General features: G+C 38.3%; 1 protein-coding gene across 7 annotated transcripts in view; it reads left to right on the top strand.

Annotated features, from left to right (window-relative positions):
- IMMT (inner membrane mitochondrial protein) overlaps nt 1-27778 on the top strand; it is a 44651-nt gene that overhangs the window by 6999 nt on the left and 9874 nt on the right. The window contains exons 2-10 of one of the 7 annotated variants that reach the window (XM_046661398.1): nt 8043-8116; nt 8864-9053; nt 13938-14049; nt 16370-16471; nt 16834-16929; nt 19714-19850; nt 23943-24046; nt 25307-25442; nt 25990-26119. In XM_046661398.1, the coding sequence (XP_046517354.1) occupies nt 8043-8116; nt 8864-9053; nt 13938-14049; nt 16370-16471; nt 16834-16929; nt 19714-19850; nt 23943-24046; nt 25307-25442; nt 25990-26119 (1081 nt within the window). Of the gene's footprint in view, nt 1-8042; nt 8117-8863; nt 9054-13937; nt 14050-16333; nt 16472-16833; nt 16930-19713; nt 19851-23942; nt 24047-25306; nt 25443-25989; nt 26120-27778 lie in introns of all 7 variants that reach the window. The other 6 variants (XM_046661395.1, XM_046661396.1, XM_046661399.1 and 3 more) reach the window with 6 other exon arrangements.

The raw sequence follows: 27778 nt of genomic DNA on the forward strand, positions 1-27778 counted from the left end.
CCCAAAGCCCCCGAGTACATAGTTGTATATTCTTCATTGTGGGTCCTTCTAGTTGTGGCATGTGGGATGCTACCTCAGCGTGGTTTGATGAGCAGTGCCATGTCTGCGCCCAGGATTCGAACCAACGAAACACTGGGCCACCTGCAGCGAAGCACGCAAACTTAACCACTTGGCCACGGGGCCAGCCCTGCTTAACATCTTTTGACATCAGGAAAGTGCAAATCAAAACCACAATGAAATGGCCACTTCATACCCACTAGGATGGCTATAATAAAAACAGAAAATAACAAATGTTGGTGAGCATGTGGAGAAACTGGAGCTGTCATACATTGCTGGTTGGAATGTAAATGGTGCAGAGTTAAACACAGAATTACGATATGACCCTGCAATTGCACCCAAAAGAATTGAAAACAGATGTTCAAACAAAAACTTGTACATGAATGTTCATAGCACTATTCATAATAGCCAAAAGATGGAGATGACCCAAATGTCCAGCTGCTGTCTGGATAAACAAAATCTGTTATATACCTATGATGAAATATTTCATTCAGCCGTAAAAAGAAATGAAGTATGTGCTACATACACGATACGTATTACAACATGGGTGAACGTTGAAAACATGCCAAGTGAAAGAAGCCAGGCACAAGGCTACATACTGTATGATTCCATTTATACGAAATATCCAGAATAGGCAAATTTGTAGAGCCAGAAAGTAGATAGTGCTTGCTAGGTGCTGGGGAGAGGGAAAAATGAAGAGACTACTTAGTTGATGCAGGAATTTCCTTTTGGAGTGATGAAAAAATGTTCTAGAACTAGATAGTGGTGATGGTTGTTGTACAGGATTGTGGAAGTACTAAATGCCACTGAACTGTACACTTTAAAATGGTGAATTTTATAAGTGAATTTTACCACACACCGAAAAAAAGCCACTTGTCACCAGGTATTTGCAGATATCCTGAAGGAGAGACAGAGCTAGAGTTAAAAAAAAATTTTAGGGGGCCAGCCTGGTGGCATAGCGGTTAAGTTTGCACGCTTTGCTCTGGTAGCCTGGGGTTTGCTGGTTCAGATCCCGGGTATGGACCTCCGCACCGCTTATCAGGCCGTGCTATGGCGGGCATCCCACATGTAAAACAGAGGAAGATGGGTACAGATGTTAGCTGAGGGCCCATCTTCCTCAGCAAAAAGATGAGGATTGGCGGCAGATGTTAGCTCAGGGCTAATCGTCCTCAAAGAAAAAAAAATATATAAAATAATATATTATTTAGTAAACTGTCATCCATTGTCCAATGATAGAACAGTTTGAGTTTTCAAAAGGATAATAATTGGAGGTGGTTGAAATCCATCAAAAGTGTTTAAATCCATGAATTCATAAAGATACTATTTTGGTTTGCTGTAACTACATAAGCCACCTTGAGCTTGGGGTAAAGTGTTTATTTATCTCTTCACTTAGTTCTAGGGGTTGCCTAGGCTCAGCTGGGCATTTTTTTGCTCAGCGTCCTTCATGAGGCTGCAACTGAGACCTTGGCTGGAACCCCTACATGTGGCATCTTTATGTGTCTGGGCTTCCTCACAGTTTGGCAGCTGGGTTCCAAGAGCAAGTGTGACTAGAGACAGAGTCAGGCAGAAGCTGTATCCCCTTTATGTCCCAGTCACAGAGCATCACTTTGACTGCCCTCTATTAAATTAGTAACAAAGGCCTGCCCGTGTTCAAGGAAGAGTACATAGGACTCACTTTGGAGGAGTGGCAAGATTCTGGAAGAGCATGTGTTAAGGAAATACTTTTGTAGTTGATTTTGGATAATACAGTCTGCCCTCTAGCCTCATATCCCTCCCACATGCAAATACATTTACAACATTCCTCAAAACCCTCCAAAACCTTATCCCATCACAGTATCAGTCTTAGACTAAAGGACCACGATCTTGTCATCTATATCAGATCCCTATGCAAGTAAGACATCTTTGATGTGGTCTCTAGGGTGCAGCTCCTTAAGCACTTTTCCTTTCAATCTAAAGACCTGAGACAAGTTATCTGTTCCCCATAAGTCCAACATACAATATAGTATGACAGGTACCCTGGACACTTGCATTCAAAAGGTCAGAAAACAAGAGAGAGACAGTCTTGTATAACAAATGTAAAATCCACACGGGCATGTGTTGCTAATTGCTTAGTTAGGACTTAGTCCTACTGCTTGGGAATGATTCTCCATAAGTCTTGGTTCTACCCTCTGGGCTCCAGGCTTCACCCCTTCAGTTATCCTTGCTTTTCAAGAAAATGTAGCCTGTTTACAGCTGAGTCGTTTTCTCAGGCTGCTTCCTGTCTGTAGAAGTTCAAGTCCAAAAGCCTCTATTAATTTTGTACCCTTTTTCTCTTTAAATCCAAACTGGCAAATTTTTCATCAATACAGTTCTCTTAACAACTTTGTGGGTTTCCTTTGGGTTATTGGGGTTTTCTCCATTAGACAAAAGCCACACCCACAAATCTTATCAAGATAAGCCCTTCTTGGGCAGCTGAATAGAAATGAGGATAGGATTAACCAATCAAATGAGGGCCTAGCTCTCATTAATGAGATAATCATGGAAGAGCCTCTAGTAACATGAATCTACCAAGGTACCTTTTTCAAAAAACTTAGAGGCTCCGGACCAACTAATGCTCAATGAAAAATACTATGAGATAGGAATTACACTGCCTCAGTATATTGTGTGCTGAGCGGGAGTTTCAGATGATTTCAGGGGGTATGAACATTGGGAACTTTATCTTTTAGTACTTAATGTCTTTATATGAGAAGAAAATCATCTTGACGAAGCCTGCTTCTAGGGGTACTATTAAGCTCTCTTGAGAAGTCAACTTAGAATATTTTTCAGAGGGATTTTAATCTGAGTAGTGCTGATTTCCTGTAAACTATATGTCTGTCAACCTTCATAAGAGATAGAAGGACGTTTGAACTTAGATCATAAAGTGTGTTTGGGAAAACCCTAGGTGATATCCTGAAGGACCTAACAAGGATAAAAGAGACAGCAGACGCCCCCTGTGTTTGGACACAACCTACAAGCCCCTTGCATTAATACTCTGGCTCTCAACACAATATTGAGAATAAATAAAACGTAACAAATTATTTAAAAAAAAAAAGAGCTAAGCCCTTCTCCGTTTTGAGCTCCCTGTGAGGTGGCTGTGGGTTAAAACCCTTAAGAGTCTCAGTAGCCCTGTTGTTTAACAAAAAGACTGTGAGAAGCATACTCTTAAGATCCTTACTGGATCTTTTGGATCCTTACCAGATACTCTTCTGCTCTTTTCTCTGTGTAAAGATGTTCTGTAAGGAGCACCTCCTTAGATCTTTCTGAGGTTTTAAAGGATCTTTGCTAACCAGAGAGGCTGCCAATGAGAAACAATCTTATTTTTGAACCCACTAAGTCCTGGCCCCTTTATATTTCCTTTATATGTTGCTTGAAAGCTAAGCAGTTTTTTTGGTTGGTTGGTTTGTTTTTTAGAAACTTAACTCTATCCTTATTAAACTCGGCTAGAAGAAACCAGTTGGCACTTTTGAACATTATACTTGGAACCCTCTTTAGCTAAATCTCTCAGTTCCTTAGATATAACTGTAGCTATAGCTATAACTAATTTTCTGTTTTCCATGTCTCACCACAGGTGACAATTTGATAAACTTCTGCCACTACATAACAAATATCCCTTTTTCCTCCAGTGTCCAAAAACATTTTTTCAAACTGTCACCAACAGCCTCCGTGAAGACCATCAGGCTTCTGCTAACAGTCTCCTCAAGGCCCTTCCAACTTTCACCCCCACCTCGCGGTCCCAAAGTCATTACCATGTGCTTTATGTTTTGCAGCAGTATCTCATTTCTAGGTGCAAGCATCCGTTTGGTTACAGCTGTGTAACACATCACCCCAAACTTAGTGGTATTAACTAACAGCATCATTATTTATTATTTTACAATAATAAATAATTGTATAAGAATAAATAATATTAAATGTTATTTGTTATTTTAAAATGTTTACATATTTAGATATTTAATATTATATAGATAAAATATACAGATAAAATTATATATATTGCATATATATAAATAAGTATCTCTCAATTCTAAGGTTTCTGGGCTCTGTTAGGAGGTTCTTGAGGTCTCATGAGGTTGCAAGGTTCTGGGGAAGGTGGCAAGGTTCTAAAACACGTGGGATGGGAAATGTAACAATTTTTGGAAAATAAAATCTACCACAATTAAGAAATGAAAATTTAAAAAGCCCGTAGTTGGTCATCTTCAGAGGATAACTATGTAAAAGGATGAAAAGAATCAACCAATTATCCTGCTTTTCCTATAGGAACTGTGTTATTGGGTAACCAAACTGTGGAGGAAGGGAAGCATCTCTTTGTAAAATATGTCAAATAATAAATGAAAAACAGTAGAATTAGAGACCACTTTTTGCAGCTTCCAATAAATTAATGGATCTAGACATTGTACATCAACACAATTGATAACATCACAAAAAGAAAGGCAACCAGACACTGTGTGCCTCCTGATGAAAGAACACACCACCACCTAAAGTCTTGCCAAAGAGAATAAACTTGAATCTGAGCAAGTATCTGGTTCTAACTGCAGTTTGCAGGAAATACAGAGAACAGGAACATGTTAAATTGTACCTTGAACAAAATCCAGTCTGGAAAATTCTACAGGTCAAACAACCCAAATTCTTCAACAGATTAATTATTAGATAAAAAACCTATAGATTAAAAGATACATAGAAGCCATCAATTTTTTTTTTCTTTTAAATAGGCGAGACTAAACTATGGTGTCTAGGGATTCATACTTGGGTGATAAAAGCATAAAAAACTTAAATTTCCTGACTTTTAAAGTTCTGTTTAGAATAGTAAATGCAACAATAGAATATGAGAGTAGGCTAATGAGTAGTATACTTACATTTTTTAAAGATTTTATTTTATTTTATTTTCCTTCTTCTCCCCAAAGCCCCCCAGTACATAGTTGTATATTCCTCGTTGTGGGTCCTTCTAGCTGTGTCATGTGGGACGCCGCCTCAACGTGGTTTGATGAGCAGTGCCATGTCCGCGCCCAGGATTTGAACCAACGAAACACTGGGCCACTTGCAGCGGAGCGCGCGAACTTAACCACTCGGCCACGGGGCCAGCCCCTACTGAAATTTTTTAAAATCAAGAGCTGCTGTTTCAGATAGAAACCATATTAATTTGTGTCAGGATACAGTCATCATTTCTACTTTTTTTTTCCATATAGAATATAAAACTTTTTATTGCTACCATTTTTGGTCATAAAAGAGAAAACTTTTCACATTTTATCCCCTCTTAACTTAGGGTGCCTTTTACAGTTGGGGCATTTTGCAATTATTATTTAATTGAAAGCTCAGCTTTCAAAAAAAAATGGCAAGAACATCTAGAAAAATTCTGAAGAAGAGTAGTACTAGAAGAGGACACTCTCTACTCGATTGAAACCTAGTTCTAAGATGCAGTAGGACATTGAAACATTGTGGTATCAGTATGTGAATAGGTGGAACAGTGGAACAAAATAGGAAATCTAAATGCATTAAGGAATTGAGTACATTTTATTTTATTTATTTTTTTGAGGAAGATTAGCCCTGAGCTACCATCTGCCGCTAATCCTCCTCTTTTTGCTGAGGAAGCCTGGCCCTGAGCTAACGTCTGTGCCCATCTTCCTCTACTTTATGTGTGGGACACCTGCCACAGCATGGCATGCCAAGCGGTGCCATGTCTGCACCCGGGATCCGAACTGGTAAACCTCAGGACGCCGAAGCGGAATGTGCAAACTTAACTGCTGTGCCACCAGGCTGGCCCCCAGAATTGAGTATATTTTAAAGGTGGCATTTCTGGTCACTGGAAAAAATGAATTATTTGGTCTGTGATATAGGGACAACTGAATAGACGTTTGGAAAGAAATAAAGTTGAATACTTTACACTTTACACTGGATTCAAAGATTTAAATGTAAAAAAATGAAACTGAGAAGAGAAGAAACCATGGAAGAATTATCTTAGAATTGGAGGGTGGCTTTCTAAGAATATAAGGCAACTGAGAAGCCATAAAAGCAAAGACTGACAATTTTGACTATGTAGAACTAATTTTCTGCATTGCATAAGCTACCATAAGCAAAGATAGAAAGCAGATCACAAACTGGATAAAAACACTTGCAATTAGCACACATGGCTAATTTCTATTCATATATAAAGAGCACTTAAAGAAAAGAGTATGAAAAAGATTAATCTTATTTAAAATTGGTTAAAGGATACCCTCTGATAGTTCATAGAAAAGGAAATAAAAATAGATCCTAAATATATTAAAAGATGCACCGTCATAATGAAAGAAATTGTGATTAAAACTTCACTGAAAGTATGTTGGAGAGGCTGTGGGAAAACATATTGTCTCCTATTACTAGAGGATAATTGGCTAATTTGGTAATATTTATCAACATTGCAAATTTTACTTTTAAGAGTACTTGTAAGAATGGATCCAAAATGATGTACTACCCAGAGTCAAATATCCATTATTGTATCTGCTGCTTGATAATCCAAATAGCTAATTATCCGCTGTTAACAGTGCCTTAACTTTTGACCTGAATACCTCCTTATATCTGTGGAGGTAAAAAATACAATCTTAAATAAAACACATCTTCATTGGTTTCCTAATATTTTCTCCCTAAGTCAGCAAAATGGAGTTGTTGACATATGAAAGTTGATCCAATTCTGTTTAAAATTTCCTACTACTTTCTTTACAGAATAGTAGGAAAGCACCCTTTTCTGTTAAATGTAGTTCAAAAATGTTGAGAGTTCTATACTTTAGGTAATAATTGAAATACTTTTTCAATACCAGTTATAGCTGCTTTACATGTTGTAAAACATCTAGTTTGTTGTTGGTTTTTTTACCCCAAATGTATTAACACATTAATTTGATATTTACCTCTAGGCTTTGTTGAATACAGTGTAAATTGCAAGTGTAATTCTAGAGAAATTTCATGTGCTGTCTGATCATGTGATATATTTTCTTAGAACTTAAGATAGTTTTGTGTTTTTCTGGTATTGTTTAGATGCAGTTTCATCAAGGAACCTAGAGAAAGCACTTTTTTCCCCTTGACTTGTCATTTGATTTTCTACTTGGTATGAAGAAAGGTTTTATTTATGGATGCAATAAGTTTGAAATTTCAGATTGATAGCTATGAATGACTTTAAGTTTATAAAAACCTTCCCCAAATAGTATTTAGTTGTGCATTTATTTGTTTTATTTAAGGAATTCACATTTTGTTAAGAAATGTTTGATTTTATGTGCTTTATTTTGATTAAAACAAATCACAAAGCATTGCCCTGATCATTTGCTTTTGTGTAAAGATAGATTAGTTATATGGAGATAAATATTTCTTTGAGCATTTACAACATTAGTTAAATTGTTTTTCTTAAAACTATTAGCTTTTAGGCTATGGTGCACTAGGATAAACTAAGAATGAATTTTTAGATTTAGATGAACGCCTCTAGGAATTGACCAGCTATGTATTTATCTTAGAGATGGTAAACTTAATTTTCTGGATAAACTAAGCTGAGGTTGGATCTTTTCCCTGAGTGGATTCGTATGTATCCTATAATGCAGTGTTGTTTGCCAGACTCTGTAGGTGACTTTTCAGATGTCTAAATTAAGTTTGCAAAGCAAAAATAGGTATTTTATACTATTGTTTTATTTTTTCTTGGCAATTAAGAAAGCATATGGCAAATCCTGATTGTATCCTAGAAATAATTAGCCTGCAAAACACTTCATAGTTTGATAATCCTTTTTTTTGAAATCTTAAAAATAGTAATTTTCTATGAGCCTTGGATTGCAGGAAGCGTCACTGTTTTTTAAAGCTCTATGAATATGTTTCATGATAAATTGATTTCTGAAAGTAAAATAAATTTTTGTTTAATGAACACATTTGTAATAAAAGTATTCCTTTTGAGTTCCCAGCCCTCAAAGCTTCCCAGATTCCTTTAACTGTGTTGGTTGTGATGTTTTCTCCTTCCTCTCTAGAGCTGTCTCTGTGGGAAGTTTGTCCTCCGTCCGTTGCGACCATGCCGCAGATACTCTACTTCAGGCAGTTCTGGGTATGTAGTACGTGTCCCCGTACACAGGCTTTTAACTGTATGCTAAGGGGTGTCTGTGTGTGTGTGTTTCTTTTCCTTGAATATGGGAATAGCTGCTTAAACTCTTTTTGTTAAGGGGCACAAACACTGGAGCTTTGCTAAAATATCTTTGGAGTATTATTTATTCATAGGTGAAAATTGGTTATGATGCTCCTTTGGTTCTTCTGTAATTGGATAGCATCCAAGCTAGATCCCCTCATGTGTGATCTTCCATTCTATGGGAAATGGATTTATATCCAGAACTTAGCACATTGTAACTTAAAAAGTATTTGCTAGTTCTATTTGATATTTGTATCATCTTATGTTTGTAAGGGATTTGATTTGTATTATTTGCAGAAATGTTTAATTAAGGGAGAGGAGCTTTGAAAATTAGTGATATTTGTTTTTTGGGTTCAAAGGAAATCTCGTGATTGCAAACTTGTTGAGTTTTAAGTGTTAAAGCGTAGATTGCTTTATTCCTCCTGTCCCAGATATTACTGTATTTAAAAAAAAATTAGTTATCTATAAATAAATGTAGTTATTTTTTATTGCAGACATGTTAAATCAGGGAAGGGTGATGTGCAGCTATGGTGATAAACTTGGCTGCTGCGATCAGAATCGGCGGTAGAGAAGTAGAGGTTAGAGGCCTTTGAGACCCTACGTTGATCTAGGGGAGTAGGTTGAGGAGAGCCAAGGAATAAAAATGTGTTTCCTATTTCTTTCACTTAGGTTGTCTCCTGGCAAAATTGCTGGAGCTGGCCTTTTGTTTGTTGGTGGAGGTATTGGTGGCACTATCCTGTATGCCAAATGGGATTCCCATTTCCGGGAAAGTGTAGAGAAAACCATACCTTACTCAGACAGACTCTTTGAGATGGTTCTTGGTTCCCCACCTGATAGCGTTCCATTGCCAAAGAAGCCGGTAAGAGTTTTAAACTGTATTTCAATGTATCCTGTGGAATACTTTGAAAAGCAAGTTGTTTTCATCTTGACAATATCTTGTATGTATAATTCAGTAGAACTTGTCAGATATGTGTTTGTCATTTTTCTTTAAATTGAACTAATATTAATGTGTAGAGTTGGATTTTTGTCCCTTTGGAATTCCGTAAGTGCTCTCATTTCGTACACACCATGTAGAAACTAATTGCCATGACACGAGGGTAAATGGAAGAGGCAGCTTAGGCAGAGGTAACCCTGGCTGCCCTGTGGACTGAGGGGTCTGTGCCAGCCTGCGTGTTACAGCTGTCAAGCTCTGACTTAAAACACTAAGGACATAGGCATAGAATGGTTGTGACCCAGAACCCCAATTTTTTGTTTTGTTTTGTTTTTCTCCCCAAAGCCCCCCAGTACATAGTTGTATATTTTAGTTGTGGGTCCTTCTAGTTGTGGCATGTGGGATGCCGCCTCAGCATGACCTGATGAGTGGCGCCATGTCCGCGCCCAGGATCCAAACTGGCAAAACCCTGGCCGCTGAAGCAGAGCGTGTGAACTTAACCACTTGGCCACGGGGCCAGCCCCCCCAGAACCCAAATTTTAAGAGTTAGTAACGGATCCTTTTAGACCACAAAACAGAGTCACAGAATTTTCTGGTACATACTGGTTTCTTGATGGGAATATCTTCCAGTATTCCTGGAACTTTGTGCATATTTCAGAGTTTCATCCTTTTTTTTGACCCCATTAGGCTTACAAATTTTTTAAAACATCTTTCTTCTTTCAAACTGCTGCTTGAAAAAAAAATTTACAAAAAAGAGCATGCATTTTTGCTGATTTGGTATTGGGTATTTCTTTATACTGTGAGGCTGGATATGGCTGATTTGGTTTATTCTTAGAAACTAGGTGGACTTCTCTTCTCCAGTATCTAGCACGGTCTAGAGACCAATCCTGTAACAAAGTTAATATTTGGAAAAGCAAGTGTCCTCTGATTCCTCCTGCCTCCACCCCAGTCATGCTTTTTCAGAATGTTCTTGGTCTTCGACATCATTTATTCTTCCTTATGAACTTTAAAATGTCTAGGCTGACTGAGAGAGAATGGTGCAGCGTCACTAGTCAAGGAGCAGAATCCTATGCATTCATTCTAAAATCCTGAGTCTATTTTAAGCTCCATGACCCGGGAGAAACAGCTGGAAGCAATTCTAGCAGCATGGAGTCAGGCTGAACAGTTCAGAGTAGTATTCTTTTCTCACTTGAGATGACTTCAAGTGTCATTCTTTGTAGATGATTTTTTTTACCTCTCTTAATAACTTTGGCCTTTTCTCACTCCACTTCATCTACCCTGCTGAACATTTCCACTTGGATAACTTGACATGTCCATACTGCGCCATCTCAAAATTTACATTCTTCTGATTTGTTTTTTTGTATTAAAGATCGTGCCATGCTGTCAGGTAGTTAAGTTAGAATTCTTGGGTTCATCTTCATAGTTGCGCATATTTTATCAGCTATCATATGCTGTTTAATCTCTAATGTTTATTCTTTTTCTTGCATTACCACCATCCTTATCTCATTTCTGACCTTTATCGATTTATATCCAAATTAGCTTCCAAACTAGACCTGTTCCTCCCCCACCGACCCGGCACAGCCTCTCCCATCTTCCTCCCAGTGCCCATCCACCAGATTTCTCCTCCTAATGTAATTGGGGCCATCCTCATATCAATATCAGAGAATCTTCTGAAATAAGTACTGTCACATTTTCATAATATTTTCATATCACTTATCAGGAACTTTTATACATTTTCTATTATTTAAAAGACAAGACCATGGAATGTACTAGAGAGACTTTAGAGATTGTCTCTTGTTCTGATTAAGGAAAGTGAAGCCAGGAGTGCTTAAATGTTAGCCTAGGAGCTGGTTCTTGGTTCCTTTATTCCTGTAGTCTGTGGTCTTTGCTGGTTGTTAGGTTGACTTTCAATACCCTTGGTAGTCTGGCTCTTATTTACCTCTCCAGCCTTATCTCTGAGTGATCCTGCACATAAGTCCTTAGTTTTGTGCCAGTTTCCCTTACAAATATGCATTGTGCTTTCCACTTCATTCATTTATTCAACAAATGTTGATCAAGTGATTATTTTGTCCCAGGTACTATTCCAACGGCCTTGATGAAAGCAGAGAACTAAAACAAAGATCCACCCCTTTTGCACAGCTTTTCCCATGGTGATCTTCTACTCAGAACGATCTCTTCTCTTTTGCCTACTCATTTTCTCTTCAAGGCCTGCATCCTTCACTACACAGACCAAAGTGAATTTTCTCACCTCTGAATTACAATAGCAGTTAGTGTTTTTATGTTTTAATTTGTACCACTTGTTCAGCATTCTCTGCTGTTGTGCCTTGTTACCAACTTGTTGCTTTTAGTAACTATGCGTTTTATTTCACGGTGACCATTTTAGTGCCAGCATGGTTATTTATACATAGACAGTAAATATTGAGAGAAGATAAACCCAAAATGTTTTTGATGGACATGGAATAAGACCTGCATGATTGGAGGCAAATGTTATGTTCCTACATGGGACTTAATATCATAAAAATGTTATTTCTCTCAAATATATGCATTTCTCTCAGATTTCTCTTAAATATTTATGTATTTGAGAGAAATAATATTTTTCTTTAAATTGAACTGATATTAATATGTAGAGTTGAATTTTTATCGTTTTGGAGTCTCATACACATACTCACAGATGTCTAATTAGAATTCTAATGGCTTTTTCAAAGAGGTAAAGAACCAGACAAGATGATTTTAAAGTTCATATGGAAGAATAAATAATGTACAAGACTAGCCAAGAACATTTTGAAAAAGTGTTGGGGTGGGGAGGGGTCAGAGGACACATGCTTTTCCAGTTACTGACTTTGTTATAATCCTACTTTTAATAAAACAATAAGGTTTTGACACAGTAATAGAAATTAGAGGAATAGAACAACTGAGACTGGATATAGGTCATATTTATACACAAACACACAGACACATTTATTGTGAGAGTGTCAGTTGTTAGAACCTTCTCTGAAAGTCATCTGTTAACATCTGTTAAAAATACACAACCCCTTTGACACAGCAATTCCTGTTCCGGCAAACTATCCTACAGACATCAGTTATATGGACAAGGATGTTTAACAAAAAACAAGAAACAACTTGAATGTCAATAAATAGGGGAGTAATTGACCAAATTATGGGATTTGCAACTACGTTAGGGTATGCAATTAAATTAGGATATTATGCAACTAAAAAGAATTTCTTGACCTGAAAGAGAATGTCCATGATACATTGTTAAATGAAGAAAAGCAAGTTACATGGTAATTTGTGTTATATAAAATTACCTATTTTAGTTTGTTTAAAGAAATGAAAAACTGGGGCCGGCCTGGTGGCACAGTGGTTAAGTTCGCGCCCTCCACTTTGGTGGCCCGGGGTTCACCAGTTCAGATCTGGGGTGCAGACCTGTGTACTGCTTGTCAAGCCATGTGTGGCAGGCGTCCCAAGTATAAAATAGAGGGAGATGGGCATGAATGTTAGCTCAGGACCAGTCTTCCTCAGCAAGAAAAAAAAAAAAAAGATTGGCAGTGGATGTTAGATCAGAGCTAATCTTCCTCAAAAAAAAGTAAAAAAAAAAAAAAAAAGAAATGAAACACTGTATATGTATATACCTGAGCTTATGCTTGCGGGTAGAAGGCTAGATTTCAAGATGTTAGCAGTGGCTACCCGAGAGTGCTAGAAGGGAAAGGAGCAATAAAGAGGCAAATTAAAACCATTGATCTATCTTTATTATTTTGCTTGTTGTAGTGAGCATGTATTTCATGATTTAAAAAAATATTAAAGTTTTAATAAGAAAATGTATTTCTAGTTTGTGGTAGTGACGAAGTTCAGAGTCATTTCTATTATGTTTGAGTAGTCATCTTAGGGATATTTGGGTTCAACTGTCAAGTTCTGGCCAAAAATGGGGCAGCATGGGTGGTAAATGAAAATATTTCTGTTCCTCAGTAATTTTCTCTGGCCCATCATCTGGCAGTCCTCTTAATGAACCGTGCCTTAAACTTAAGGCATGTAGTGGTTGAGAAAGAGAAAAGCAGGTGTTACTCACAACTGGATCATATGTCTTAGTGTGCAGTTGCATGAATCCTGGAGATTAAAGAAACAAAAAATGAATTTTCATGTTTACTCAGAGCCTTTAAAAATAATTTATTTCTAACTGAATCATATACAGAAGACACCATAATTTGATTTAGAAAGCAAATGGAAATAGCCTTCTCAATGTTGTGTATGTAAAAGGAATGCCGTTTAGGGGGAAGATCAACATCATGTACTTTATTAGTTACCCTAATAGAAATCTTTTAACAATTAAAATACGGGCTAGTCGTTTGGAATGAAATTTTTGGATTGCATTTTTCTAATATGATGGCTTCTCTTACTATGGTTAATACAATACATTATGTTGTGAGGTGTTGATAACTTTATATTAAAAGCCTGCAATGGGGCTGGCTCCGTGGCTGAATTGTTGAGTTTGTGCACTCCACTTTGGCCGCCTGGGCTTTCACTGGTTCGGATTCTGGGCGCCAACATGGCACCGCTCGTCAGGCCACACTGAGGCAGCATCCCACATAGCACAACCAGAAGGACCCACAACTAGAGTATACAACTATGTACTGGGGGGCTTTGGGGAGAAGAAGAAGAAAGAAAAAAGATTGGCGACAGATGTTAGCTCAGATGCCAATCTTAAAAAAAAAATAAAAGCCTGGAAATAATACAGTTGAAATAATACAAGTTACTGTATACAACGTCTTTTTAAAAACGGTATTATATCTGAAATGTGAAATGTTTTTTATTTCCAAGATTCAGTCTGCTCCACTAAAAATCTCTAGTGTGTCAGAAGTAATGAAAGAATCTAAACAGCCTGCCTCACAACTCCAAAAACAAAAGGGAGACACTCCAGCTTCAGCAACAGGTACCTCTGTTTGGAATCATTCTTTTAAAATTATAGCTAAATGAACTGTTTTAAAGTCTTTGTACCCGTGCTCAAGAGGAGGGCCCCTCCCCATGAAGGACTCCCTGGTCCCTGGCTCTCAGCCTGGGGCAGGAGTGTTCTCATCTATTCTTTTGGCTCTCTTTTTAGGGGTAGGGTTATGACTCCTAACTGTTTCTCCTCTTTAGATGTTAAGATTTATTCTCTTTTTCCATCTCTTTTTTCTACCTCTTCACCAATTCTTTCTCCTCTCTTCTTTCTTAGTGATGAAAGTGTCTTGATCTGCATGATTTATCAATAATCCCACACTAATTTACGGCACTTACCTAACTCTAACCTGTTCAGTATACATTTAAACCTCTGAAGTTTCTCCTTAGTCACTTCTGTCTTTGATTAAATCGCTTGACTTTCATTCAACAAATATTCATTGATTGTCTACTATGTGCCAAGCTTTCTTCTATGCACTGAGGCTACAGCAATGAGCAAAACAGTAAAAACAAACACAACTTGGAATAATTCCTTAGTGGGATGATGGCAGGGAATCATATATAAATAGACAAAGTAAAATGTATAGGATGTCAGACAGTGGTAAGTGTGGGAGGGAATATTGCAATTTTAAATGGAGTAGGTAAGGAAAGTCTCACTTGGAAGGTATCCTCTTTTTTTTTTCTTTTGAGGAAGATTAGCCCTGAGCTAACATCTGCCACCAATCCTCCTCTTTTTGCTGAGGAAGACTGGCCCTGAGCTATCTGTGCCCATCTTCCTCTCCTTTATATGTGGGATGCTGGCCACAGCATGGCTTGACAAGTGGTGCATAGGTCCATACCTGGGATCCGAACCGGTGAACCCCAGGCCGAGGAAGTGAAACGTGTGAACTTAACTGCTGTGCCACTGGGCCGGCCCCTTGGAAGGTGTCTTTTGAGTAAAGACTAGAAAGAGATGAGGCAATGAGTCAGGTCAAAGGCTGTTGAGGAGAAGCATCCCTGGCAGAGGGATTATTAGCTAGTGCAAAGGCTTGGCATATTCTAGCAAGGAGCAGAGGAAGCTGGAGTGGAGTGAGAGGAGAACAGTAGCAAATGAGGTCAGAGAGGGAGCAGAAAGCCTGTTGTGGCAGCCCTTGGAGGCCATCATAAGAATTGTGCTTTCCATTCGGAGTGGGATGGGAGGGTTCTGAGCCAGAGGATTGACATCTGACTTCTGTTTTCATAAGATCACTGGCTCTTGTGGAGAATAGAGAGAGACCAAGGGCAGAGCAGGGAGACCAGTGAATAGGCTTTGTGATAATCCAGCTTTCTCTCGTAAATGGGACCTACAGTTTATTTAGAATTTCTCTGTTTTGTTGCTTTTTTTCTCTGTTCCACCTCTAGGCTTTATTTTATTTGCCATCAACACTTTTATTTATAATTTACAAGCTCTTGATTTTTTTCAACCTTTCTTTCTTTAAAAATATGTCTGTGAAATAATTTGTTTTAACTGAGTTCTGTTCTTTACTAATTCACCATCTTCACTGAACTTTTCTTCTTTGTGTTTAAAACTGTCATCCTGTTCTAGCTCACATCTCTTCTTTCATCTCTACCACTCTTCAAAGCAATTAAAAAATATTTTCTAGTTACTTTCTTTTGTCTACCTTCTTCATTACAGGCTCTTTTTTCTTTGTTGTTATTTTTCCATGTATGTATCTCTTAGGTCCACTTCTCATATATTAAGATTTAGTACCATTTAGTACTGTTACTAGAAGCTTTGCCTGAGCATAGTGATGGTTAAAATGCAGGCAGATGCCGACAAGACTCCTTTCTCGTGTGCTTTCCCAGCCCTTGTCCATCTTGTGTGGGTTTGTGTATGTGGTGGACAGTGCCCCTATCTATTTGTGTTTTTGAGTAGTGGCAGCTCATGCATTTTATCTTTTTTTTTTTTGAGGAAGATTAGCCCTGAGCTGACTACTACCAGTCCTCCTCTTTTTTGCTGAGGAAGCCTGGCCCAGAGCTAACATCCGTGCCCATCTTCCTCTACTTTATATGTGGGACGCCTACCACAGCATGGTGTGCCAAGTAGTGCCATGTCCGCACCTGGGATCCAAACCGGCGAACCCCGGGCTGCCAAGAAGCGGAACGTGCGCACTTAACTGCTGCGCCACCGGGCCGGCCCCCATGCGTTTTATCATTAAGGAGTGAAGTGTGAAGTGGGTGATAGTAGTAGTGGTAGATTCCTGTGTGTTTCTCGGTTAACCCAGGAATCTATAAATACCACGAGTAACGTATATTTATAGCACCTACAGAGGCAGCTCAAGTTATTTCTGCAGCAGGTGATACACTGTCCGTCCCAGCCCCTGCGGTTCAGCATGAGGAATCTGTAAAAACTGATCACCCTGAAATTGGTGGTGGAAAACCCAAGACTGCAACTTCAGGTAGTTTAATTATTTGTATTTGTGGTTTTATAAAGGATATGCTCATCAGAACTATTTAATGCCTAGGCAACCCCTAGACACTGTGTAAGTACACAATTATACTCGTTTTAAGTCTACAGACTTGCTTAGCGAATTTTTAAAATTGCAAAGTCTGAACAAATCTTTGAAAACAAGGGATTTAAGATCTGATCCCTTATTTCTACATGTTGGAATCATTGAGTGATGATGTAGTTTTAGAATCTTTTTCATGAAAAGATTGTTGATATAGCTGGCAAATACAAGTGATGGTGTTTTTATATCCCCGTTAGCTGTTGAAATTCTGTGCTGAAATTTGATTTCCTCTTATTTACTTTTGCTGCAAGAGGAAGCATCCTCAACCTCTGTACGAGAGCGACCACCCGAAGAAGTTGCAGCTCGCCTTGCACAACAGGAAAAGCAAGAACAAGTTAAGCTTAAGTGTATGTGAACCAGACGGCCTCTTAAGTACTTTGGGTCATCTCTGTCGGGTGCTCTCTTCTTCAGCCATCAGCACAGTTTCACTTCTATCAGCTAATTGTGTTTTTTTGTTTCTTTAGTGGCATTGTTCTATTCACCACGTTTATTTCATCATTTATGTTCTTTCTATCTAAACTTTTCTTGTCCAGGTGACAACAGTGGTTCTTAGTGTACAGTTGGTGAAAATTCCAAAAAATACGTGTGCTTTCTTCATTTGGTTTTATTATGGTTAGTGCTGAAGATTCTTTATACTCTGGGGAACAGAAATTGTGTTTTGGCAACTTGCCTAAGTCTTAATTGTTAAACTCACACATTTATTTGTGCAGGTCAGAATGGCTCACACTCTGGTTTATTACCCAGCCTCTGGGCTCCCGCTCTGGTAGCCCCCTTATGTGATCTTGGGAGACAGAATGTTCACACATTGCTCGTTTCCAGCAAACTAAAGCATATTCTTTTTTAAGTTTCAATTTTGTGTTAAGTTTTTTGATGGTTTAAAAAAGGTATTAGATATCTAAATATGTATTTTCGTGTCTTAAGACACATGGAACATAATGTGTTGTACTGTACTGCAATATATTGATGTTTCTGGAGGTAGTGGGTATGTAGTGTCTTGGAGGGATGTGTGTTTTAAATTTTTTCTTTTTTAAAGATTTTATTTTTTTCCTTTTTCTCCCCAAAGCCCCCCAATACATAGTTGTATATTCTTCGTTGTGGGTCCTTGTAGTTGTGGCACGTGGGATGCTGCCTCAGCGTGGTTTGATGAGCAGTGCCATGTCCGTGCCCAGGATTCGAACCAACGAAACACTGGGCCACCTGCAGTGGAGCACGTGAACTTAACCACTCGGCCACGGGGCCAGTCCCATGTGTTTTAAATTTTTATGGCAGTTGTTCATGGGGTTTTTTTTGTCTCTTGCCATCACTAATTTCTGTTTGCCTTTCTTCCTTGAGTGGTTCCTGTTTCCTTCCTGATGTGTTGGTTCTACTCTCCTTTGAGGAGGCATGTTTGTTAGAATTGTGTAAATAGTCAAAGGGACAGAAAGAGGGCATTAGTTTGACTTTGGATTTTGTTGTTTTTGTTTTTTTTTCATTCCTCTGAGTTGGTAACGATGTTACTAATGGTTGAGAATGTTGATTTCTAAATAAATGAAATATTTCTATACTTTTTTTCCCACTTCTTAATTTTTCCTGAATTCTCTTACTACTTCAAATCAAGGTCACTTTTTCTTTTATTCATATTTTTTCTTTTCACTTTTCTCCTTTTAGCATATGGACACCTTGAAGTAAGTTGTAAATTCAAGATGGCGATGTCTGATGTTTCTTCATGCTCCTTTTTCTTTGTCCATTTTTTCTTAGCTTTCATTTTGGGCAAAGTGAGAATTTTCAGCATTTTGTCTCTCATGTCTTAGTTTTATCCCAAACTTTACTTGAAAAATGTGTGTGTGTGTAATTTTTATCTAGAATCAAAGCACAAGAAAAAAAAAGGGGGGGTAGTATATCAAACTAAAAAACTTCTGTACAGCAAAAGAAACAATCAACAAAATGAAAAGGCAACCCATGGAACAGAAAAAAATATTTGCAAACCATGTTTATGATAAGGGGTTAATATCCAAATACTATGTACCGGTGGCCCAGTCTCCTGGGGTCTGTGGGCTTCTGTGCAGTGGTTTATTGTTATTTGCGCTTGGATGTTCCAGCATTAACTCATACTTGTTCCCTCCCTAGCCTCTTTCTCTCTTTATATCCCTGCTTTATAGCCTCCTCTTTATATACACTGTCTTCAGTTGAACTTGAATCTCACACTCATGTCTTGGTATTTTCTCATTGTTAGCTTTTTCCTTTTATCTGTGGTGCACATGTACCGGGTGTGGTTCATCAGGTTCCATTTGTTCATCTCCAGCTTATGCTTCTTTTGCTCAAAATCATTTTTTGTCTTTGTTTCACTTGCCAAATATATTTTCTTTTTTTTGTCATCTGATACCTGATAATTTCATATTCTCACTGGCTTTCTTTCTTCAAATGATCATTCTTCCATTTTAGTATTATATCTAAAATCCCTTGCTTTAAAAAAAATTTCTTTTTGATTTCTGAAGCAACATATAGAAAATGTGATCTTACAGGTGGTAACCTCTTGAACACTGGTGTCTGCTACTTCCTGAATCCTTTTATGGAAAAACAGTCATTCCTAAGCTACCTTTTCTTTATTTGTTTGCATGTTTTCTTGCTTATCTTTTTCTCTTACCTATTATCTCCTAATATCTTGGTGATACAGATCATTTACTCTGAGTGTCTCTTCCTGCTGAGATGAAGATGATCACGTCTTTTACCCTGTGGATCTATATGATCATTATTTAAAATGAAAAATGCTGGTGGTTATGTGAATTTATAGTCTCTAATAGATAAAAGGGGCAATAGTACCCTAAACTTTGTTCCTCCCATTTGAAGTATATGCTAGCTTTCTGTAAGCAATCTTTTTCTTAAAAAACCCCAAACGCTTTTTATTTTGAAAAAATTCAGATAGACATAAAAGTAAAAATAGTATAATAAACCCTCATAAATCCAGATTCAGTAAATTAATATTTTGTCATACTTTTAAATCAAACTTTGATTCTCTAAATCTGTATGTTTTTTGTTGTTTTTTACTTTTTGGGGGGAAATACAATGGAAGACTCAGTAGAGGAAGAGGGAAAATTTAAAATAAGTCGTTTGATGGTGAGGGATCTGTTTTTTAACTGTTCTTTTTACTTCAGGTCTAGCCAAGAGCTTAGAAGAGGCCCTGAGCCAAACTGCTGGCATCACTCAGCAGGCCATTGTAGCTCAGAACGCTGCGGTCCAGGCCGTCAACGCACACGCCAACATACTGAAAGCTGCTATGGACAATTCTGAGGTGAGCCAGAGAATGGTTCGATATGCAGTATTTAAGAGACTGATTTCTTCCTCCTGGTATGGGCTTTCTCTCGCTAAGTGAAGACAAGCTAGGGTAATTGTCTTTTTAAATAAATAAAACAAGAAAAACCTTTAAATGTTCTCTTTAATGAATTTTATACATAGTACTGTATTTCACAACAGTGATATGGTACAAGAATTAGTTCAGATTTGCTTTTGTATTTTAATAGAGCTTGAATGTATTTGTTGTTTGCTTTTTTTTGCCTTAAAATCACCAACCATTTTTTTAAATAAACTTTTTATTTTTATATACTTTTAGATTGACACTCAGTTGTAAGAAATAATAGATTCCCTGTACCCTCAAACACCAGCTATTTTAAATGTTTATGCTGATTATTTAACTTACATTGAACACTTCAAAGAATAAAGTAATTGCATTGATTTAAAAATGTGATAGAGACTCAATAAATTTCCTTTATAATTTCATTTAGCTTTTCACTATATACAAATGTATCAATATCAAGTTGTTTAAATAATAAAATAATATACATAAACTGTAAATCTTAGTGATCAGGATCCTACATAATCAGTAAAGTTACTTTCCCATCATAATTTTGTGGTTTTTAGAAAATTTAAACACAGTTCCTATTGTTTTAGTCATGTACATACATCACAAAAATTAGACCTCTTATAAACAACTGGAAACTACAATCTTTGAAAACTTAAAGAAAATTCTCTGTTTCTGAGTTCAAGAGAAAAATTTAAATTTCACTCAGAGTTTAGTCAGGAAAGTGGAAACCACACAGAGAATATTTAATATGCTGGTTAATCAGGTGTGGAAAGACTGGAAGTTGCATGATATCAGGAAGTTGGGTTCAGACCCAAGTGGACCGATATCTTTCAGAAGGACACTGATTAGAAGCAGTAACTGTCATGGTGCTACTTTGGTGGACGGCTACATAAGATGGTATTTCCTCTCCTCAGTGAACACATAATACGTGGTACATGTGGATTAGACAGTATGAAATCTACTGCAATCAAGATTTTACAACTAAAGGACACCTTATAGCAGCAGTTAACTAGATTAGGGAGTATTAGCTGTTATTACAAAGTAATCAGAAAAATGTGTGAACGCAAGTTTCAAAATGTTAAATGTGGATTCCAGCTTCTGTTTCTTCTAGTGAAAGAAGCTGCAGGTGCACATGGGCTCTGTAATATATACCAAATTACTTTCTCAAAGCAGTGTTTGGAGAATCTGGTGTCTGTTTTACAGGGTGCCTTCTTCTTGGACCACTGTAAGCAGGAATACCTTCAACAAAGGGAGACACATTTTGGCCCCCAGATATGTCGCTGACACTTACGTGATTTATCAGTCTATTTGGGTTAGTTGTGAAGAGTTGTCTCAATATAATATCAGATTTTTCTAACAGCATGCGATAGAATCTTGGAAAATTTGTTATACGTGTCAAGATACTGATACAGCCCAAACCAGCATCCTTGTTTTAAATTTATTTTTTAATTTTTTGCTGAGGAAGATTCGCTCTGAGCTAACATCTGTTGCCAGTCTTCCACTTTTTGCTTAAGGAAGATTTGCCCTGAGCTCACATCTGTGCTAGTCTTCCTCTATTTTATATGTGGGTCTTCACCACAGAATGGCTGCCAGTGAGTGGTGTGTGTAGGTCCATGCCTGGGAACTGAACCCGGGCTGCCAAAGCAGAGCACGCCTAACTTAACCACTAGGCCACAGGGCTAGCCCCCAGCATCCTTTCTTGATGTATTTTATTTTGCAAGATGGCTAAGGTGGCAGTTCACTGAAATATCAACTTCAGTTTTCACACCTTAAAATTAATTTCCTTTATCACTTTATAACAATTTATGTAGAACATAAAAACAAAAAAAGTGAGATACATAGAAGAAAAGTACCAAATATTTCTTCTAAAAGCACAGGTTCTTAGCCTGGAGTAGGTTCTTTGGATAGAATTCAGGAGCTTATTGAACTTGGGTGGAAAACATCTTTATTTTCCCTAGCCTCAAAACCTTTTCCTTCAGTTATGAGTATTGGCAACAAATCATAGTAGTGTGAGCAGTATTCATAACTTTGTCACCAATAGAAAACACAAGTATTTTCATATCATGTTATAGTACTTGGAAATCTCTTGAAATAGCATTTATGCTCGTCACTACTTCTAAATTAGGGTATTTATTAGTCCTACCTCTAGATCCTGGTTTGTATTTCAGAAAATTAAAAAAAAAATATTTTATGACCATATTTCAATGTAAACAGGTTCCTTTGCAATCTTGTAGTTTCATTTTAAGCATTGACAGTTGGTTTTCTGAGAAGCTTCCTCACACTGTCACAGTAGTCCAGTGGCAAGGTTAATCCTGCCACTGGCTCTTTAGACTCTGTATTGATAATAGACGTGCCTTTAAAATGGAGACCACGCTAGACGTCAGTGAGAACATAATGTGGAGAATTGGTTGTGAAGGAGAGTTCTGAATGACCCAAACCAGAGTCATGACTTTTGCTGAGCCCTCCTCCCAAAGTAGCAGGCCTTGGGCTGCAGAGGCAGAGCTCCTTGTGTTTCTAACAAGGGAAAATACAAGTTGGGCATCCAAGGCCAGAACCCCTTCCTGAGATGGCAGTCGTGTTCTGGGTACGCAGCACCCCTGCAGTGGCCCTCTTTGGGTGATTTGAAATATAATTACTGAACCAGTTCAGTTGTTCTTTTCCTAAATAAAAGTCTTTTATTCTTGGGTAATTTAGTATATCCCTGTTCATCTCCAGGGTCTTAGCACAGTGTACTTTCAGGATATGCCATAAGGTGGTTTTGCTCCATATGTACCAGAGCACACTCACTTTAAACTATCTGCACTTGGAAAAAAGAAAGAAAAAAATCGCTTATAATAGTTAATTTAAAAATAATTTTAAATAGTTCAGACAGTTCAAGATAGCATTCCACTCATTGTGTATAGGATGCAGAATGAGGAGAGGACAGAAGCCAGACTCATCTGTGGCTTCAGTGATCTGGGTTCTTGCGCCTCTTATTGTGTGCGCATCTTGATGCACTGAGTGTGATTATAGTGTTAGAGGTGGGTTTTTTTGTTTGTTTTGATTTTTTTTTGGGTAGGATGTGCCCCCTAAATATGAGCGAACTCTGCTTAGTTGAAGAAGTAGAAGTAGCAGTTAGTTCTGGAGCAAAAACATGCTGGACCTGCCTAGGGAATTTTCAAGGGAGTCTTTATATATATATACACAATTTTTTATATAACATCTATGTATATAACTCACATTCTATAAAATTCAGCTTAAGTGGAGGTTTCTGACGGTAGTTGATTTTCACCTTATAAATTATGGAGGGTCATTTTTTAGATAATGTTTTAGAGGAGGAAAGACCCTACAAATGTGTAAACTTTCTACTTATCACTTAAACAATGACTTTGGTAGACAGACCTGCAGTTAAGAAAGTGTTAAGTATTGGTGCTTCATTGAAGAATGATTTAATCAACAGACATAATTCATGAAAAGTTTTTGTCCTTATTAACCTTTTCTGCTCATATCTGCTTTTTTTTTTTTTGAGGAAGATTAGCCCTAAGCTAACTGCTGCCAGTCCTCTTCTTTTTGCTGAGGAAGACTGGCCCTGAGCTAACATATGTGCCCATCTTCCTCTACTTTATATGTGGGACGCCTACCACAGTGTGGCTTGACCAGTGGTGCCATGTCCGCACCTGGGATCCGAACTGGTGAACCCCAGGCCACTGAAGCGGAACGTGTGAACTTAACTGCTGTGCCACCGGGCCAGCCCTCTGCTTTTAGAATCTAAAAAAAATATCATCTCTCCTTGGAAAATGCTTGTATGCACTAGAACACGATCTTTTGCAGTTTTGGTTGGGGTTAAGGTTGACGGGGGGTGGTTCATGGACTTCTTTGAGCCTAACCGTGAAGCTCAGATTAAGAGTTCCTGCTTTGGAGAAATACTGTATGTAATTTTTACTTTTGAGTTTAATGGCACTTGTGTCTGCATTTAGTCATGTTGGCCTGTCCTATGACAATAATAGCAGTATTCATGTTTACATAATTGTAACTTCTGTTTAGGTTACAGGTGAGAAGAAGTCAGCTCAGTGGCGCACAGTGGAGGGTGCGCTGAAGGAACGCAGAAAGGCAGTGGATGAGGCTGCCGATGCCCTTCTCAAAGCCAAGTAATTACTCATGGACTTTAACAAGTAATTAGGGCCTCCTGGTGGCTTTCTTTGGGCTGGGTTCTCTTTGTACTGTCTGTATAGAAGGAGGAGGCAGAAAAATCCTTCCCTCCCCTCTCTACCTGCACTTGATATTATTGGTGTCAGGAACACAGGTTTAAAAAGGAGAGAGGGAATAAAATATAATTAAGCCAAAATAAATTTGTCAGAAACTTTTATAAAGGATCTTGTATGAGAAGTAGTTTTTCTTTGGATTATTTCTTAGGTGATATATTTCTACAGATTTACTGAGATTCTGCCAAAATTTCGAGATTTTTCTGGAATGGTTTGAGCAGTTTTATCGGAATTTAGAGAGTGTGTCACAATCTCTTCGCCTTAACTACCAGAGTAGTTAGTGTATAATAGGTCTGGTTTTATACAGCCTCGACCTTGGTTCCTGGAGGTTGGCTAAAACTAGGATCAAGCAAGCAAACCAAGTACAGATCAACCACTCATGATGGAAGCCTACATTTGAATACGGGTTCTCATCAACATTGTGAAATCATTAATTTTCATTCAAAATTTTGCTGTCTTCCTTAACAAAATATTTATTACTGATGGAGAAGGAGACGCCTTCTAATAAAGCCAGCATATCTCTTAGGAGATTTAAGACGTTACACGTACATCACTAGACCTTGAGTCAGGGCTCTGAGGTCTGTGTTTTGTGGTGGGTAGACCATAGTTAGTCCGACCCATGGAACATTCTGCGTTTTGACGGCTCCCTGGGACTCAACTATTTGCTCAGTGAGCTCTTTGGCCTCCTCCCTTGCTTTTGCCTTCCTTAAGCTCTTTCTCATTGGCAGGGGAGTCAGCCTAATCCTTGCAAAAGCTGCCATTTATTGAGTGCTCTCGATGTGGCAGGCACTGTGCCAGGTACTTCTTGTGAATGACCCCTAAGCCCTGTACCAGGGTATGCAGCAGAGGAGAGGCTGAGCTGGAGTTGGGTGCAGGTCTGCCCGGTTCTGAAGCCTGTGTCTTTTCCTAGACACCCTGCTACTTCTCTGGTTCCCTCTGGTAAATCTAGCTTCTGACCATGGTGTTTTCACTTGTTGGCAAGGAGGCTTCCCTGCCTATTGACTATGAAAAAGCATTGAGTAATTTTTTTTCAAATTATGTTTTTTCATAGACTTTTAACAATTATACATTGTATTGACTTCAAACTCTTTAATAACGTTGACAAGGAATAATACTAAATCTTTGTATTGTTTTATTGATTTCCAGAGAAGAGTTAGAGAAGATGAAAAGTATAATTGAAAATGCAAAGAAAGAAGAGATTGCGGGGGCCAAATCTCATATAACTGCGGCAGAGGGGAAACTTCACAGCATGATCGTTGATCTGGATAATGTGGTCCAAAAGGTGTGTTTCTTAGGTCTTTGACAAGTATTTTTTGTTTGTCAATATAGTCCTTTAATCAAAGCATTTTAAGAATTTAGGGAAACAATAAAATTCCTACCATCTCTCTCCCTTTTCCCCTGCAAAGAATTTTAGTTGTTACTAATTTTAAAAACTTGCCTTGGATACAAAGTGGATTGTTCGGTATTGTTGATACTTTTTATAATGGATAACATTTTGGGTCATGGTTATTACCACTTAGGGAAATTTCCATTTTGTAGCAGATCTTCTGTCTGCACTTGTGCGATCTGTATGAGTAGTTTTCTGTGACCCAGAGAAGGCAGGACAGGGCACAATAAGATGGGAAAGGGCTTGTCCGTGATATTTGAATAGAATTAGAAGGAAACCAAGACAAGGCTTATGTTCTTTTTTCTGAGCTTTAGATTTCTCCTGATTTATTGTTTACATATTTACAACCAAACATCAATAAGTAACTGAACATAGCTTCTATTTTTGGAATGTTTATGGTAGGCTTTGTTCACTTATCCACATACCTCTTGTGTTTGTTCAGGTCCAGGCGGCTCAGTCGGAGGCTAAGGTTGTGTCTCAGTATCATGAGCTGGTCGTCCAAGCCCGGGATGACTTTAAACGAGAGCTGGACAGTATTACTCCAGAAGTCTTGCCTGGGTGGAAAGGGATGAGTAAGTATAACTGAATGTTGGTACTTTTCTTTTTTCATTTTTTAACAACTTAACAACTAATCTAAACTCACTTCAATTCCACTTCGTCTAGTCCAAACCCCTCTGGCGTGCATATCTCATTTGGTGTACTGTACAGTGTTTTCAACATTTTATTTCAGTCACAGCTGTGACAGGTGACACACCTGTGACAATACACCCATGGTTTTAGCCACGGTGGACACTAGTTTCAGCCAGTGTTTGATTCCATAATCTATGATTCCATTCTAGTCTCTGCTACTCAAAAAAAAATTTGGAATCCAAGTGAGTGAGAGCGACATTATAACCTTGAATTTATTGGAATATTAGTTACATATATGTAAAACTATTCAAAACCTTTGCTACTTCAGGGGCCGGCCCCATGGCCGAGTGGTTAGGTTTACGCGTTCTGCTTCGGCATCCCAGGGTTTCGCCAGTCCGAATCCTGGGCGCGGACGTGGCACCACTCATCAGGCCATGCTGAGGTGGCATCACACATGCCACAATTAGAAGGACCCACAGCTAAGAATATACAACTATGTACCAAGGGGGCTTTGGGGAGAAAAAGGAAAAAAAATCTTTAAAACCTTTGCTACTTTAAAAATATTCATAATGAATTACTTAAGGCACACTTTATGACTGCTCTGTGACAATACCGCAGTTGAAAACTCACCTAGGGACTCTAGTGACAAGGAACTGGCTGTGTGGCTATTGACTTGCAAATAGCTCAGCCTGAAGGGAATGTTGATGGTTAAGCAATGATGCAGTGTGAGTGCGGGGAGCTGCACTTCCCTGCAGTGCTGTGAGGGTAGTAAGAACCAGAGATTACCAGTCTCAGTAAAATCAAAATACTATTTAAATGCCAGTGTCTGTTAGAAACATCAGGGAGCGTCTGCGGAACTCGTGTTATAGGCCTCCCTGGGCTTAGGGTGTCAAGCTTGCGTCACGGAACCATGGCTGGTCTAAGGAGCTAAGGAAATAAAAACCAGTGCAGGAATTTTATAAGCATAATAGCCAGCCCAGAAGGTAGAATGGCGAAGTAGAGTCAAGGCTGTCAAAAAATAACTCAGACATTTAGTTAGTGTTTTGAATGCAGTTGACTCAATTAAGAGGGAGATATCAGACTCTTGTCAAAAAAAAATAAAAGCAGGACTTATAATAGAGGATAAAGTGGAGAAATATAAACAGAAAGTTCAGACCAGGAACAGTGAATCTTGTTTGCACATTGTTGTTTAATCTGATTAGCAGCTAGCAAAGAGGCAGTGTGGACAGTCTGGCCTTGAGCAGGCTTTATAGTTAAGCCACATCTGCACCGTTTCCCTCCAGAATTTCCCAGGGGCTGGACTTCATGGGGGTTACAGCCGCAGCTAGTGTTATTACCCCAGAGACCTTCCCTGACCGTCGTCTCCATGAGTACTCCACCACAGTACTTTATTTTATCCCTTTGAAATTCTTTTTCACTGGTTTTTGTGTTTGTTGTGTATCTCTATCCATTAGGTGTAAGCTCCTTGGCATAAATGTGACACTGGTAGGTAGTAGGGAGTCTAGTTTGGATGAAATAAGGTTGAAAGGGCAGGACAGGCTTTGCTTGTGCAGAGTGAGTTATGAGTGCCATCTCCAGGAATTTGCATTTTCTCATCTAAA

This window comes from Equus quagga, chromosome 5 (assembly GCF_021613505.1).
Source record: "Equus quagga isolate Etosha38 chromosome 5, UCLA_HA_Equagga_1.0, whole genome shotgun sequence".
NCBI lineage: Eukaryota > Metazoa > Chordata > Mammalia > Perissodactyla > Equidae > Equus > Equus quagga.